Here is a 17,108-nt window from a genome sequence, read left to right on the forward strand (position 1 = left end):
CCATTTTATTTTTCTATAACTATCTCGCAACGTGCTTGCAAAATATTTCAATTACATTTTTAAAATATTTCTACTGTACAATAGTAACGATAAGAGCTATTTTTTTATGATAAATATATTAGTAGAGTAGTTCAATGCTAAAATATAGGAAATAAAGTTTGTGAAACAGTATTGTCGTCCATGCTAAAAAGGGTTATGATTACACGTTTCAATCTTCTTGTCACTTCTCTTGCACTTAGATGCCAGACACTGCTAAAACTTTAACAAAAATTTTAATTTTCAGCACGTTTTTTAGGTTCGTATTTGTTATAGCATGTCTGGTCCGCGCTCTTGGGCGGCCGCCTGTTATTGCTTGACCACCAAGACAGCCAAACACCAGACAGCTGCGGTGATACATACAGCATGTATTTATTCGAAATACACGTTCTTATATAGGCGCAGTGCACAACAACGAAAGCATAAAAAGGGGAGGGGGTGCGATAGTGACTCTTGTTTTATTAAGCTGAGTCAAGTACGGTTTTCAAGATGCAACAGTATTCTCTTTAAAGGTAACCATAACCATCGAATGCATTTCTTGTGTTTTTTTTAATAAACAAAAAAAAGAAAACGAATAGGTAACTTTTATGGAAACTACTTCCAATCTATAACACGTTTAAGCACTGCACACGCAGGTAGTCTGCTGTGTAAACGTTTGTGTAACTGAAATAAACAATCAATGGACGTGGTTGTGTGGGATCAATATCCTAACATAGCAAATAAAAGCGGCGATTTTGTAATATGTTACAGGCGAAGGATAACAGTACAAGAACCTCCTTCAATGCCCAGCATTCTTTGCACTTTAGCCTAGCGAACGGGGAAGAGAGGAGGCAGGTGAAGAAAAAGAAACCACCAATCATTGCAGGGAAGGGTTTGTTGGAGGCGCTTCTGCTATTCATCACCTACTTAACGGACTAGAGAACATATTTTCTGCATCGTGCTCACAGCCGCATCAGCCCAAAACAATTCTTGACTATATCGTATTTAAAATTTCTTGTTCCAAAGAATAAAACAAAACTCCACCAACAATGTTTTCTACGAAACCACCAAATCAAAAGAGGGTTACTAAGAACACCTGTAGTGTCACACTTGCAGTCGAGGTTCTCGTTGGAGCCGATGAATGTAGGTCTATTCGAGAAGGCATTTGTCGTATTTGTATGTAAATGCGGTCTACTATGCAGGAATGGGTGGACGAGTACCTGGTGTGGAACCCTTCTGATTATGGAAACTTGACCAAGCTACGAATTCCCTGCGACAAGATTTGGTTGCCAGACATCGTTCTCTACAACAAGTGAGCGCTGTTTCTTAGTATCTTTCCCTTGCCAAGAAAATCGACTAGAGACAATAGAAGTCGTGCGTAGAGTAACCTCACTTCATATCCTGTCTGTCTTGTGAGTGCCGCCATTTTGGTGCTTAGTGCAGACTGGGAAGAGCGGCGATGGTTGGAGAACAAACATTTTTGCTTTCGTGGACCAGCATATTTCTATACGTATGTTTGATGTTCCATAACATTATTATTTATTTTAATAAATGTAGGCTTGTTTTTCCAAATGTTGGTCCATCTTGGACTCTCGGACGCTTCCTTTTGGACAATGTGTAGCGTATTTTTGCTTGTATAGCGTTCCGCGCCCTTTATTGAAAAGAAGCTCTGTTCTTAGAACGCAGCTCTTAAGCGCACGTTGCCTGGTTTCGCGGCACGCCGCCGCCGTCGGCGTCACCGTTGGCGTAACCGCGCTAAATAAAGCGGGGAAAATGACGTCGCGTGACTTCAACACCATTGAATTTCCCGCTAAACTTAGCGGCGAAACCGACGTCACATAACTTGGTGTCACGTCACCTTTGAGCACATTCATTTTCTCCACTAGATTTAGCTGCAAAATTGACGTCACGTGACCTCAACAGCAATTCAGTTTACCAACTAAATTTAGCGGGGGCAATGACGTTATATGACTTGGCGTAACTCAGCTAAGAACAAATTCAGTTTCTCCGCTAGATTTAGCGGGAAAATTGACGTCGCATGACCTCAACAGCAGTACCTTTCCCGATAAATTTAGCGAAATCGTTGACATCACGTGACCTCAACACAAATTAAGTTTTCCCGCTAAATTTTGAAGGGAAAATGACGTCCCATAACCTGGGATCACGTCACGTATGAAATAATTTAGTTTCTCCGCTAGATTTAGCAGGAAAATTGACGGCAATGGTTTTGCATGACGTAATGATGTTGAGCTCCCATTCTTTCGTGACGGTTCTTCGTAACAGTTTTCCAGACTTCAGCTGATCAGCCGCATTTGGTGTTAAAAAAATTCAGATTGGAAATCTGACAAATAAATGTAATAGAACCACACACGTGGGAGCCCGTACATATTGCTATCCGATGTCGCAGTGCCGACGACTATACCCGGGGTTACTACCAGAGCCGTGCCATGCTCGATCCCGGCGGCAACGTCTTCTGGCCGCCGCCCACAAAGTTCCGGAGCACATGTCCCGTGGACGTCACCTACTTTCCCTTTGACGACCAGACGTGCATCATGAAACTAGGCTCCTGGATCTACGACGGGCTTCAGGTGAGCATCGTCCTCGTTAGAATGACTCAAGTTCTCTAACCAGTTTTGGACGCTTCATAAACTAGTTCAACTACCGTCCTTTTACTAATACCTGCTGTCCCCCAAAGCTGTCTTGCACACGTCATGAACTAGGCCCACTCCATCGACCTCTTGCTGGTAAGGGCCGTCTTCCGAAATAGTCTTCTCCTGGTGGACTAGTCCAGTCATTTTTGTCTTCTTGCTATAAACTTGAGTCCTCCCAAGCAGACATGTACACGCCGTGATCTAGTAAGACTACCTCGTCCTTCTCCTGGTAGCTTTCGTCCTCCAAAGTAGTCTCCTATAACTCGTGGAGCCGCCCAATAAGGTCAGTGCTTACCTTTGTTTTGTATCACTTAAATTCGAACAACAATGTGAAGTTGATTTATTGGATGTACTTGAAAATGAAATATCACCTAGATAGATTTTTTGTGATGAACCTAAATGTCTTCGAGTTTTGTTTTTGCATAGGAGTTTCAAAAAAGCAAGCTCTGAAATGCCACTGGTGGCATACATTGAAATTTTGTATCAGTTTTGTTTCGAGTTCCGTTCCTTAAAAATGGTTGACCCGCTCAAACTAGTATTTTTGTTTACAAGACAAAACAACTACTAAAACCTTTCTTTAACGAGATAGCACGTATTTCTATCATTGTAACTCAAATTTTAAAAGCGCAATTGACCACCTTCGTTCACCACCACCATCGTCCTCTACAATCGCCCATCCCCTGTATTGGTAAAGTTCCCTTAGATTCAGATTAGATTGAAGGGCTCGATATAGTCCGACGTCTTCGGCGCGGCTGCCAGCGGTGGTCGGCGCCAGCAATACTAGCCCCTCCTCTCCAGAGATGCGCCTCTCTCCAGTCCGCAGCTGTCGCTCCCCGGCTCCTTGACTCCGGGTGCTACTGCGCATGCGCGGCGAACCAAGGGTATGTATCGTATTTAAGGCACGAACCCACCACCACTGAGAGCTTGGAGATATAAGCTTTGTGTCGTTTTGTGCTATAGTGTTGATGATATTGCCGCGTTCGCGGCAGAGTTGGCAGCGCACACGGTTTTCACGCGAAGGAAGGGGTTTCGGATCCCCGTTGGACCCTTGTTCTTTTCTTTTATAATGCTGTACTCTTCTGGAAAATTCCAGCACAATTTCGGCTGTCATTGTGCGCTCATGTTCGGAATATTCCTGAGCTGACCACATGTATAAAAGCCGCAGTAACTTGCTGCTTCGGGTCAGTCGCCCTTCTGTCGCAGACGCAAATATATGTTTTATTTATTTTCAGTATGTAGGACTAGGAATGCCGCGAACTTTTTTCGAACCGAAGTTTCGATGATCTAATCAAGCAGTTGGAAAGGTTCGAAAGATTTCGAATTTTCGAACTTTCCATGTCGAGAAATTCGACTGCAGTCGAAGTTTCGAACTTATTAAACTAAGAAGTTCGACGCTTTTCGAATTTTTGACCTTATTACGCAGCAAAGTTCGACTCTTGTCGAACTTTCCAACTCTATAGACGAAAAAATTTGGTGATTTTCGAACTTTCGACCTTCTTGCACTAAAAAGTTCGAAGTTTTTTTTTAACTTTCGAATTTCCTACTCTAAGAAATTCGATAATTTTCGAACTTTCGAACCTATTAATCTAAAGACTTCAAAAATGGTCGAACTTTCGATTCCTGAAAAGTCAAAAGTTCGACGAACTTCGAACTTTTAGGGCAAAAGTTCGAAGTTCGTCGACCTTCGAAAGACCGGAGGGCGGTTTCATTTGAATTGAAGCACTGAGGTACATTCGTAATTTTTTTCGCCATTTTACATGCGGTGCCACATTCCTTGCGAAAGGCAATGCCGTTTATTTCAATCATCTGGCATGCTTGGTTTTGAAGAAATAGATTCCCGAAGGAGCGAGGAAGGACGACGGGTTTTTGACAGTTGTCATTTGTGCCATATTTGAAACGCGCTAGAGCCGAAGCTATTTATGGTAGAGATGTTAAACATTTTAAGAATGATATATGTATAGCCTAGGTCAGTGTCGTCTTAAGGTATGATTATGGTTGCTCAAGACGAGTTTCGAAGAAATATCCAAACATGTACCTACGGGCGATTATGCCCTAAACCTGGTAATTTCTTTCGCCTACATTGTTTTCGGTGTCGCATTTAAATTAACACCAGAGACAGTACATATCATTACCATCTGCAGAATTCAAAATAATGTATTTATTGCTTTTTTCACATTGAGGAAGAAATTAACTCATAGGGAAAGATTTCTAAAATTGTTCAAGTAGCGAACGTCATAAATATTTTTTTCTCATTTTACGTTCTTGGGACGTGTTTCTTTTGGCCTGTACAGATTTTGGTAGGAGAAACTTGTTTTATAGTTCTGGGCCCCTGAATACTATGCAAGAATTACAACACTTCCGGCAGATTCTTGATAGTTTTTTTCTTTCTCTCCAGCTTTTTATTTTTGCATTTATTGTTATGTTTATTTATTGATTAATTTTTACCAATGGCACAGTTATTTAGGTCAAAAAGATATAGCTTTGAACTTCGGAGCCGCCGAGCATGTGACGAGTAGTGCCTTCTGACAACTGTTTCTAACAATTACCATCTACACGATCTTTTATGCAGTGAAGAGTGACAGTAGCTATACATATGCATAAATAATTTCAGATTAAAATAAGCTCGACCATGCCCTCCTTCCCCGTATTGTTTTCTTTAACAGTTCGAAATATCTGGGAGGGGGGGAGAGACTGGAGCCCCCCCTCCCTCCCCTTCCCCCCGTTTTTCCTCTTCCGACGCCACTGGTGTGCTAGAACGCTCCTCGACCTGAAGTTGCGTCAGCTTCTGTGCTTTTTGCTTGGCGTTTCTTTTACCCCAGAAAATAAACCTCCGAAGCAATTACAAACAAAAAAATTGTCAAGGTGCAGGCGAGCTGGTGTATGTTGATCATGATGCAAAATCCCGAGACTGGGAATGAAATTCGAAAAAAATAGTGTAAGAAGAAAGAAAAAGGGGGACAGGACAACGTCTCAAACTCAACTGAGTTGAGTTCGAGACGTTGTACTGAGCTGAGTTTTCAGCTGAGTTGAGTTTGAGACGTTGCCCTGAGCTGAGTTTGAGACGTTGTCCTGTCCCGTTCTTTCTGTCTTCTTACACTTTTTCTTTCAAATTTCAATCCCAATCTCAGGATTTTGCAAGATGTGCAAACTAAACTTACTATATGCCAGCGTCAGTCGGGCGGCGTTCGATCGGATTACTACCAGCGTGCAAGGGGGTAGGGAGGCAGTTTGCCAGATCACTTCAAGGTTTTTCTGGGCCTCAACCACCTGCCTGCCCCTGGCCGTTTCGAACTGGAGGAGTATCGTTAAATAGCGCGTTCGTAGGATCACTACTTCGTGATGCACGTTAATGACCACCCCGGGCTGGCGGTCACAATTACTGATCTATTGTCAGACGTCGCTCTGCACTGGCAAATATTTCAGCACATCCGAGACACTCGTCGTCTAATTTAGTTGCCTGACCAACTTCGGCGCAGTCTAAATATCACACCCGAACTCTTCTAAACTTGATTTAATGAAAACCAGTGAGGCGTGAAAACGTTATTTGAAACTGAAACTGTTACAGAACATGAAAACCGGACTTCGAACTTTGCGCACTTGGACTTCATAAAAAATTTGAAACCTTGAAAGTTTTTTTTTTTCGAATTTAGTCCTAGAAGGGAATCGAAACCTTCGAACTTTTCAAACTTTATGTAGAAAGAAATTCAAAATCTTCGAATTTATCGAACCTTACGTCTTTAATAATTCGAACCGTTCGATTCTTTCGAAATTTAGATCCAAAGAAATTCGAAACATTCGAATTTCTCAAATTTCAAATTAGAAAAGTTCGAAATCTTCGAATTTATCGAACCTCAAGAAAAAAAAATGTTCAAAATAATCGAACCCGAACTTTTAGAAACCGTGAAAGCTTCGAACTTTTCGATTTCGAAACCCTACGATTTTGGAAAGCTGCGATTTTCCGAATTCGAGCCTCCGTACTGTCAAAAATATCGAAACCTTTCGAATTCGAACCTAGGGTGGTTCCCGGCATCCCCATGTAGGACCAAGTTCGCCCATAAAGGTTTATTTTTAGTTTTACGATTTTCTTCAATTTTAGTATGTGACAATATGTCCATGACAAAATGATGCATTGCATAAAATTTAATTAACGCCAAAAATGTGATGCATCCAAGTCATATTCTGTGAAAAATCCAGTCATCATTTTTGTGTCTCTTATTGATTGCTCGCGTGATTTATAATTACGGCTTAAAGGAATACATTTATTGGTTGACCTTTTTGTCGTACTCTTAGTACGCCTACTCAAAGTAAGTTCAACTATCGCTTTAATTGTTGTGTCTTACCCTCCGATTCCGGTATCCAGGCTTCAGCAACATCCCTAAGGGTCTTTTCAATAACTTGGGCCTCATAAGGTGTTTCTCCAATGCGTTCGTTCGGCCGAAAATACTTTACTTCGGTCCTTACTAGCTAGGATGCTGCAAAGTCCGTATTTTTTCATGCTCACCAGAGGCGCGCCAAAGTGATATGCGTGAGCCAGATGTTCGAGGTCAGCAAGTCGGTACTTATATTGTCACGAATGAAGGTGACGAAAAGCCGAACAGTGAACTGAAAATAAAGATTTAATGGGCGAACTTGTGCCAACCAAAAATAAGTAACGAAAGAGCGTCGGAGCAGCAGAAAAGCAGGCGGCGATTCGGCGGCGAATCAGAAAGCGCGAGCGAGACTGCGACTGACTCGACAAGGTCGCGGGAGCCGCTTATCTACCCTGCGTCACTATCTCGAAAGTTCGGCAAAGAAGGTTCGAGCGTCGCGCGCTCGGGGCGAGGATGAACTGGCACTTTCGAGAATAACTAAGCAGAAGGAAAGTTACGTCTGCTGCGAGAATGACAGGGAATCTTCTAGAAGACCGTGACCGAGCGTTGCCTTCTCGGCTCTGCGGGTGGCATTATCCCCCCTTTAAAAGTGCATCGCCCCGATGCAAAACGAAAGAAAAACGGAAATGGCTGAAACAATTACGGCGAAACAAAACAAACATGCAGTTTCACAATCCTAACGCGCGTAGAACGGCTTGAGTCGAACTACGTGGACGACTTCGGGTCGTGGCTGGCGGCGTCCTGATGGGCGAGTTCCGTCGGGGAGCACCTCGTAGTTCAAGTCCCCAAGGCGGCGGATGACCTTGTAGGGTCCGAAGTAGCGTTTTAACAGTTTCTCGCTGAGGCCGCGGCGGCGAATGGGCGTCCACACCCATACCCTGTCTCCGGGCTGGAACTCCACGTCGCGGCGGCGAAGGTTGTACCGGCCAGCGTCCACACGTTGCTGGTCCTTTATTCGAAGACGGGCTAGCTGGCGTACTTCTTCTGCTCGTTGGGTGACCAGCTGGGCGTCGTCAGCGCCGTCATCCGTCGGGTCGTGGGGCAGCATGGCGTCGAGCATCGTCGTCACCTTTCTGCCGTGCACCAGCTGAAAGGGTGTAACGCCGGTAGTTTCTTGAATCGCCGTGTTGTACGCAAACGTGACGTAGGGCAGCACTTCATCCCACGTCTTGTGTTCCACGTCCACGTACATAGAAATCATGTCGGAGATGGTCTTGTTTAGTCGCTCCGTCAGCCCGTTGGTCTGCGGGTGGTATGCCGTGGTCCGGCGGTGGTCGGTGTGGCTCAGGCGGAGTATCTCTTGTGTCAGTTGCGCCATGAACGAGGATCCTCGGTCCGTAATCAGGACTTGGGGAGCGCCGTGTCGGAGGACGATAGACTCCACGAAGAATTTGGCTACTTCCACGGCGGTCCCCGACGGGAGTGCTTTTGTCTCGGCGTACCTGGTGAGATAATCAGTTGCCACGATTATCCACCGGTTTCCCTGCGCCGACGGTGGGAAAGGTCCGAGAAGATCCATTCCAACCTGCTGGAATGGTGCAGTCGGGGGCGCGATCGGTTGCAAGAGACCTGCCGGCTTCGTCGGTGGTTTCTTGCGTCGTTGGCATTTGTGGCACGAACGGACGTAGAGGTGGACAGTCTTCGGAAGCTTGGGCCAGTAGTATTTTTCTCGGATTCGAGCAAGAGTCCTACTGTAGCCAAGGTGACCAGATGTTGGGTCGTCGTGGCAGGCTTGGAAGATCTCTTCTCGAAGACTAGCAGGAATCACTAACAACCACGTCGAGTTGTTGTCCCCGAAGTTTTCTTTATAGAGGATACCTCTCCGGACGGCGAATCTTGGCAGGTCACGTGAGAAGGCTCGGGGAATCGTACCCCCTCGTCCCTCCAAGTGGTCGATCAATGCACGCAGCTCAGGATCGTCCCGCTGGAGTGCTGCCATGCCGTGAATGCTCACCGCGCCAAGAAAGTGGTCGTCGTCGTCGTCTTTGGCACATCCGGCAGCTGACTCGACAGGGGCTCTGGACAGGCAGTCGGCGTCGCTGTGTTTTCGGCCTGACTTGTAGACCACGGTTACGTCGTACTCTTGCAGTCGTAGGCTCCATCGAGCGAGGCGTCCCGATGGGTCCTTCAGGCTCGCTAACCAACACAGCGAATGGTGGTCGGTGACCACCCGAAAAGGAGTCTCGTACAGGTATGGGCGGAATTTCGTGATGGCCCAGACGACGGCCAGACATTCCTTCTCGGTCGTTGAGTAATTGCGTTCCGCGTTCGACAGCGTCCGGCTAGCGTATGCGATCACGCGCTCCGCACCGTCTTGTCGTTGGACCAGTACCGCTCCGAGTCCTGTATTACTGGCGTCCGTGTGGACCTCCGTTTCGGCTGATTGGTCGAAGTGGCCGAGAATCGGTGGTGACTGGAGCCGTCGCTTTAGTTCGTCGAATGCCTGTTGTTGTTCTTCACCCCAGTCGAAGTTCACGGCGTCCTTCGTAAGGTGCGTTAGCGGCGCAGAAAGCTTGGCGAAATCCTGAACGAATCGCCGGTAGTATGCGCAAAGCCCAAGGAATCTTCGGACGGCAGTTTTGTCGGTGGGCGGTGGAAAGGCCGCTACGGCGCGAGTCTCCTCAGGGTCAGGACTTACACCTTCGTTGCTCACCACGTGGCCCAGGAACTTCAGTTCGCCGTAGGCAAACCGGCACTTCGTCGGCTTGAGGGTGAGTCCTGCGGTCCTGATTGCCTCTAAAACGGCCCGAAGGCGTCGCAAATGCTCGTCGAAGTTGGCCGAGAATACCACGACGTCATCGAGGTAAACGAGACAGCTCTGCCACTTGAGGCCTGCCAGGACGGTGTCCATGACACGTTGGAACGTTGCCGGCGCCGTGCACAGTCCGAAGGGCATCACCTTGAACTCAAACAGTCCGTCGGGCGTGACGAAGGCAGTCTTTTCTCGGTCCCGTTCGTCGACTTCGATCTGCCAGTAGCCACTCTTAAGGTCCATCGACGAAAAGTATCGGGAGTGGCGCAGCCGGTCCAGCGTGTCGTCGATGCGGGGGAGCGGATACACATCTTTCTTCGTGACCGCGTTGAGCCGCCGGTAGTCAACGCAGAATCGAAGCGTTCCGTCTTTCTTCTTTACCAGCACAACTGGAGAGGCCCACGGGCTGCTCGAAGGCTGAATGATGTCGTCGTTGAGCATCTCCTGTACTTGTTCATGAATGGCCTCTCGTTCCTTTGGGGAGACCCGGTACGGCGGCCGATGCACAGGGAGCGCGTCCTCGTTGGTAATGATGCGGTGTTTCGCAACTGTTGTCTGGCGCACCCTCGACGTCGTCGCAAAGCAGTCGCCGAACTCGGCGAGGAGGTCTCCGAGCTGTCGTCGTTCCGTGGCGCTGAGCTTGGGGTTAACGTCAAGCTGTTGCGGCACTGTACTGGACGGCTGACATGGCGAGGGCTCTTCGGAGATCGCGGCGATTTCGGCGTCGGCCCGGAGTTCCTCGACGTGTCCTATAGTGGCACCTTTCGTGAGATGCTGCGCCTCCGGTCGAAAGTTCGTCGCGAGGACCACACAACGTCCATCCTGCAGCTCTGCTACGCCCCTTGCGACGCCTATTCCTCTTCCGAGAAGCAGTTGGACGTTGCCTTCCAGAAGGACTTTCCCGCTGGCAACTGCGTCGGTAACGACGGGCACAAGAACACTCGACCGTGGCGGCAGGTTCACGTGGTCCGCAATGACTCGGACGGCGGCTGGCGACGTTTTGGATTCCTCCGGAGGTAGCACGGGCTTTCGCAGCGTCAACCTGTTTGCTCCAAGGTCGATCACGGCACCGTACTCACAAAGGAAGTCCATGCCAAGGATGACGTCTCTCGAACAGTCTTTGAGGACGACGAATTTGACGGGACAAGACTCTCCGTAGATGTCCACGCGCGCAGTACACCTTCCCACTGGTGTGATGAGATGTCCGCCGGCGGTTCGCATTTTTGGGCCATCCCAAGGCGTCATCACCCTCCAAAGGCGGCGAGTGAGCCTCCCACTTAAAACGGAATAGTCTGCTCCGGTGTCGACGAGTGCCTTCGCGTCGTGGCCGTCGATGGTAACGTCGAGGTTATTCGACACCGTCACAGAAGCGTTGTTCCTATCCGTTTTGTCGCTAGTGTGGGAGCCCTCCGACGTTTGTGGAGGATATTGGCGTCGTTCGTCATCGGCAATACCACCTCCCGGTATTGCCGCACTCAGTTTTCCCGGCGAGGCAAGGGGGACAGGCTTTCTCGGCGGGACCTACGATGAGGCGATGCAAGGCGTTGCGGTGATGGCGATCGGTAACCGCGGCGGGGAGACGGTCCTGGGGATGGCGAACGGCGGAGGTATTCGTCGATGTCCCTAGGTCGCTCTCCGTAGCGTGGTCGCGGGTCGTCGGGGTGGAAGCCTCGTAACCCCAGCTGCCGGTACAGGCAACGGCGGTAGACATGATCGGCTTCCCCGCAATGGTAACAAAGCGGGCGTCGGTCGGCCGTTCGCCACACGTCAGTTTTCCTGGGTGCTGGTTTTTCCGGGCGCACGTGCTGTCGTTCTTCGCGACGTTGGTAGTACTGTGGCGCTGGAGGTTGACGTCGTGGTGTCACCGTAGCTTGGCGGGGAGCTTGCGGCGGTCGTCTGGCCATGGCGGCGTAGGTCAGCCTCGGTTCCTCAGGGGCTTGCTCGTTGACGGGAGTTTCAGGCTGCAAGGCCCGCTGTACCTCGTCGCGCACGATCTCGGCGACTGACAGCGACGCCGGGCGCTCAGTAGCGGGGAGCAGCTTTCGGAGCTCCTCTCGGACGATGTCCCGGATAACGTCGCGTATGTCCCGGGTGCGGGCGCCGATGTCGGTGGAGGCAACGACGCCGGGATGTCGTTGGTAGTAGGAGGCGCGTGCTTGGAGGGCGCGCTCCATGTTCGTTGCTTCCGTGACAAACGCTTCGACGGTGGTCGGCGGGTAGCGGACGAGGCCCCCAAAGATGTCGTCCCTCACCCCGCGCATGAGGACACGCAGCTTCTTGTCATCAGTGGCTTGTGGGTCGGCACGCGCACTCAGCCGTAGGACGTCTTGAACGAAGCTGGTTACGCTTTCGTTGGGGCCTTGCGTCCTCGTCCGAAGGAGGTCTTCGGCTCTCTCCCTTCGGTGCTGACTGGCGAACGTCCCTCGGAGCTCTCCTTTCAGCTGGTCCCATGACGTAATCGAGGTTTCACGATTCTCGAACCAGTGTCGTGCCGTTCCCTCGAGGGAAAAATAGACGTTTTGCAGACGCTGTTCCGGAGTCCATTGGTTGTGCAGCGCCACCCGTTCGTATTGCTGCAACCAATCTTCGACGTCTTCGTAGATCTCGCCATGGAAGGACGTCGGTGTACGAGGGGCGACGGGCAGGTAGACGACGGGGACGGCGGTCAGAGTCTGTGACGACTGGGGGTCCATTGTCGGCTTCGTCGACTGGTTGGTCTTCTTCGGCAGTAGACCGAATTCCGGGGCAACCCTTGAATACGGCGGCTGGCTCGATGCTCCGAGTCTTCAACGGAAGGTCGTCGGGAAATGGGGCTTGCTGATCGAGTTCTTGTAGGGGTACGCTGCACGGGTTTTGTACCCCGCACCTCCACCAGAAATGTCACGAATGAAGGTGACGAAAAGCCGAACAGTGAACTGAAAATAAAGATTTAATGGGCGAACTTGTGCCAACCAAAAATAAGTAACGAAAGAGCGTCGGAGCAGCAGAAAAGCAGGCGGCGATTCGGCGGCGAATCAGAAAGCGCGAGCGAGACTGCGACTGACTCGACAAGGTCGCGGGAGCCGCTTATCTACCCTGCGTCACTATCTCGAAAGTTCGGCAAAGAAGGTTCGAGCGTCGCGCGCTCGGGGCGAGGATGAACTGGCACTTTCGAGAATAACTAAGCAGAAGGAAAGTTACGTCTGCTGCGAGAATGACAGGGAATCTTCTAGAAGACCGTGACCGAGCGTTGCCTTCTCGGCTCTGCGGGTGGCAATATAATTTTCCTGAGTGGAGCGGGCCATCATTCGTTTCAAAGAAAAAAAAAAATAATGTATCCGTCGATTTGTTTATTTTAAATTTATCTTCATTGTTTTAAGACAACATTGGTTATCTCATGCACCGAACAACCATCCATATTTTTCAAGCGGATCGAAAGTTCCATGTCGACAGTTTTGTTATAATTCAAATTCTTACCTTGCTGGTTTTACTCAACCCTGCTTATCGTTCTATACTCTTGAGCTCTTGAATTCTTATAGCCAAAGCTGTTAGTGTGAACCTCCCCAAAATATTGCAAAAAACATAATTTGAAGAAAAAAGAAGAAATATGTATGGCGTTATTAATCACGTTGTTCCTCCCAGAAGCCGCTGGGTTTATAAAAAAAAATGTTTATTGCTAAGCGTCTTTCCACAGAAGTTACCGATGGAACAATTCTGAATTAGTTTTTGGCTGTATACATTCAATATATTTCTGCCTTGAATAAGGCTTCTGCGTATTGTAAGCCTAAAACATGCGACGCCAAATCATCGCAAAAAAAAATACATTAAAATACACCAGGACTCAGTATGACGTCATGCCAAGCGACGCCGAAAAAATAACTTAATTCCATACTGTCTTGCGCACCGACGCTGCTCTCATCGTCTGTTAACCACTCGGTTATGGTGCCAGCTAGGTCGGCTACGTAAGGCTTAGGCTACGCCTGCTCCGTGCCTGTGGACTGCTTTGTCTGTCCGCTGTCACAGCTGGCTTACGATACGATCACTGCTATCAAAGATGTTTCGATGCGTACGCCCAATCATAACACGACGGAAAGAACGAACACGTGTAGGAAGCGGAGCTTTTACGGCAGTCTCAACCCGCTGCCGCTTTCAGCGTTCGCGCTTACGGCACCTCATATGCTCGCTTCCTAAAGCCGTGTTTAAGCGACTTGCTCTATACGCAACTCCAGCCCGTCTGCTTGCCCTCTCGCGGACGAACGAGGAAACAGAGGAGCGGGGATGGCGTCGGAGATGGTGAAAGGGATGTCGGCCTTGGCGCTGCTGTTACCGGATGGTTCTGGTCGGCGTGTTCGCGAATCATGCAGCCTTACCATGAAAAAAGCGAGTCTGTTAATATAGAAATTTTGCTCCGCTTTGGAACAGCATAGCACAAAGAAACGGGGATATACTGGGTGTATGAAGGAGTGACCAGGCTCTTTAAATATACCGCAAAATTCGATTTCTTGACATATCGCGCTACGATTTTGTGCAGCGTTGCCCTCAATTGGTGCTTTTTTTTTTTTTTTGCAAAAGTTGCAAAGAGAGCTACTATTAAAATCAGTTGTCGAGCACGGCTCAGTGTTTTATGTTCAAACGTTATTTATCCGTTTTTTCTTAAGGCGCCCGAATGCGAAAGGATACAAAAGGGAGGAGTTCGGGAGAGCCCATTTGAATATACCAAATTCTCATGGTAATGAGCTCGTTTCCCTGGTGCAACTGAGTGGGGAAAGCTGAAGCGACAAGTTTAGCGCCTTTTTTGACACAACACGTGCTCTTTCGTAAAGTTATGCGTTTTACACCGGCCGCTGTTAGTGGCCCGTCCCCCGGTTTCGCACCGACGTGAGCGTAAACGAAAATAAACAGTTTCCCCGCTAAATTTTGCGGGACAATCAATGCCACGTGACCTGACGACACGGGACTTGCGGATGAATTCAGGTTCCCCACTAAATTCAGCGGAAAAATATACGTCATGTCACGTATGAACAAATTCAGGTTCTTCGCTAAATTTGGCGGGAAAATTGATGTCACGTGACCTGATGTCACGGGACTTACAGACAAATTCAGGTTCCTCGCTCGGAAAAATTGACGTCACGTGACTTATGCACCAATTCTCTTTCCCCGCTAAATTTGGCGGGAAAACACATTGCCACCTTAAAATCATTCATTCGTCAACAGCGGATCTACGCTGAATGAACGCAACGTCATTTCAATATCAGATCACCGTATGACGCGCGATCACCGTCATATCGACGAATAACCAGCACAGCTTCCACTGTAGAAACGCAACGCGTCTTGTAATCGGCGCTCAATTTTTTTTTTTTTAGTTTCTTCGGCATTTGGATTATTTCGCAAGGGGCATGCTAATTAGCTAGCGTACCTTTTCAGTGCGGTTGAAGGGTGCAGTCCTGCGCGGCGTCCAAAGAGTTCGCGGCTGGTTGCGCTCCTGTCCGCTACGTATGGTGACATCTCGACATTTTTTTTTTTTTTTTTTTTTCACGAACGCTTTTTTTTTTTTTTGTCGAAACGCGTGAAAGAGTTTGTTGCTACACAAAAGCGCTTTTGGAGCTAACTATGCTTCGTCAATATTTTTTTCCTGCGATTTTCATTGTTTTTTGTGTTTTTTTTTGTTTTTGTTTCGTGAGCCCGTGCTCTCGGCATCGGGTACTACAAACGATGGCATCGCTCTACGTAGAAAGACACTGAGTATAGTCGCTGCGGCATCGAAGATGGCGGAGCTCACGCCTGTGTTTCCCGCGCGAGCAAGCGTGCAGACCGTGCGGAACAAAGTAAACATCACGTGACGGGCGGGTGCACCATGTTCGGCGGTCTTCTTTCGCGACCTGGGTGCGCTGGCTTTCGGGTGGGCCTGCCTCCACCACACCTTTGGGGAAATGTCCCAAGAAAAGAGTTCTCCAAAATCGCACCGGTAACACGTAACATGACAGATCTGCCAACAAGAAATCTATTTCCAGAGCAAACGTGGCATGTTTTATCTGTTTTACTAGAAAGAAGAGGAAAAACAGACCTCAACTAGAAGTATGTGAAGTCGTATACATTTACTGACTCGTACCGTCATGTCGGCCATGGAGCGTCTTGCCCTCGCGCGTGCTTTTTACAAAGGTTTTTTTTTGTTTTGACAAAAAGCTCTTAACTTATGGTGTTTTCTTTATTACTTTCGTATTTTTGTTTTCGTGTGCGGATGTTTAGTGCACGGTACGCTAGGGCTTCGAATTCCTACCGGGAGCTCGTGCCGTTTACTCAAAGCATGGATCGAGCACGCGCTCACTGCACCCCGCAATCCGCCAAAGTAGGGTCTTCTAAACTTTCTAATGATAGCGAATTACGCAAACGCCGAGCTGCTGTCGCTGTAACATAAGTTAGGCGGTAACGTAAACCCTCTCGATATATATATATTTTTTCAGCAGTCATTGCTTTATTTATAACAGCTCCTATAGTGTGTCAATGTAGAATATAACGGTTTCAATAGCTTGGGATTTTCGAAAGCGCAGTGTCTAAGAAAAACGGTAGACTTGAGAACCCTTTCTTCATATGTGGTATCAGCGGTCCACGTTGAGCGTGCAGTATACAGCTATAAGAAATTATATTCCTCTCAGTAGCTAGCAATAATATTTTCTGAACAAAATGCTCAACACTTTTCGCTCGGCTGACAACACACTCTAAGAAAACTCAGTTCTTAAACGGATTTATGGCTATGCATAGTCCGGCCATATTTTCTTCTATTTTTTTTCACACTTTGAAACAGGAAAAGGTAGGAAGTTTCGTTTTCAAGCGTTTGGAGATAAAAAAAAGAAACGGCTTCAAGACTTTGAGTGTTTCTTATGCAAACGTTTAAACTAACATTTCTGCGAAAAGAGATAAGCTCTGCATAACCCGAATTACTTCTTTCAATAACTGCGTTGCACTTCCTATTGCTGCCCATCTTTTTATTTTCTTTAATTCCCCACATCACCGTGAGATTTACTTCTCACACCGACCCCAATAGGAGTGAGGTGTGCTCTCAGCTTTCAAAGAGCGCGCAGAAAAACCGATAAATTGAGAAAAAAAAAAAAAGAAGGGAGAATCGATATTTTGGCAGTCAAAGAGCGCGTTCGCAACATATTTCGCTCCAAAGGTTCGCGGAAAAGTCAGACGAAATGGGATTATATCTTTGTTCATAAAGTCTTGGAGGTACCCAGAAGTCACGATCAAGATATGCGTAGTGCGTGTGCCTGCACTTCGTGCCCAGGTTACAAGGGTGCGTGAAACAGCTCTACAGTTTGAACCTTATGCCGCTACAGCTGA

At 48.0% G+C, this 17,108-nt stretch overlaps 1 protein-coding gene across 1 annotated transcript in view; it reads left to right on the plus strand.

Annotated features, from left to right (window-relative positions):
* Positions 1-1,211: 1,211 nt before the first annotated feature.
* Positions 1,212-17,108, plus strand: part of LOC8030043 (acetylcholine receptor subunit alpha) — a 36,992-nt gene continuing 21,095 nt past the window's right edge. The window contains exons 1-2 of the mRNA XM_002408757.5: positions 1,212-1,327; positions 2,423-2,603. Coding sequence (XP_002408801.5) covers positions 1,212-1,327; positions 2,423-2,603 — 297 coding nt within the window. The remainder of the gene's footprint in view (positions 1,328-2,422; positions 2,604-17,108) is intronic.

The sequence above is a fragment of the Ixodes scapularis genome, unplaced genomic scaffold, assembly GCF_016920785.2.
Source record: "Ixodes scapularis isolate PalLabHiFi unplaced genomic scaffold, ASM1692078v2 PGA_scaffold11__112_contigs__length_91849675, whole genome shotgun sequence".
Classification (NCBI taxonomy): domain Eukaryota; kingdom Metazoa; phylum Arthropoda; class Arachnida; order Ixodida; family Ixodidae; genus Ixodes; species Ixodes scapularis.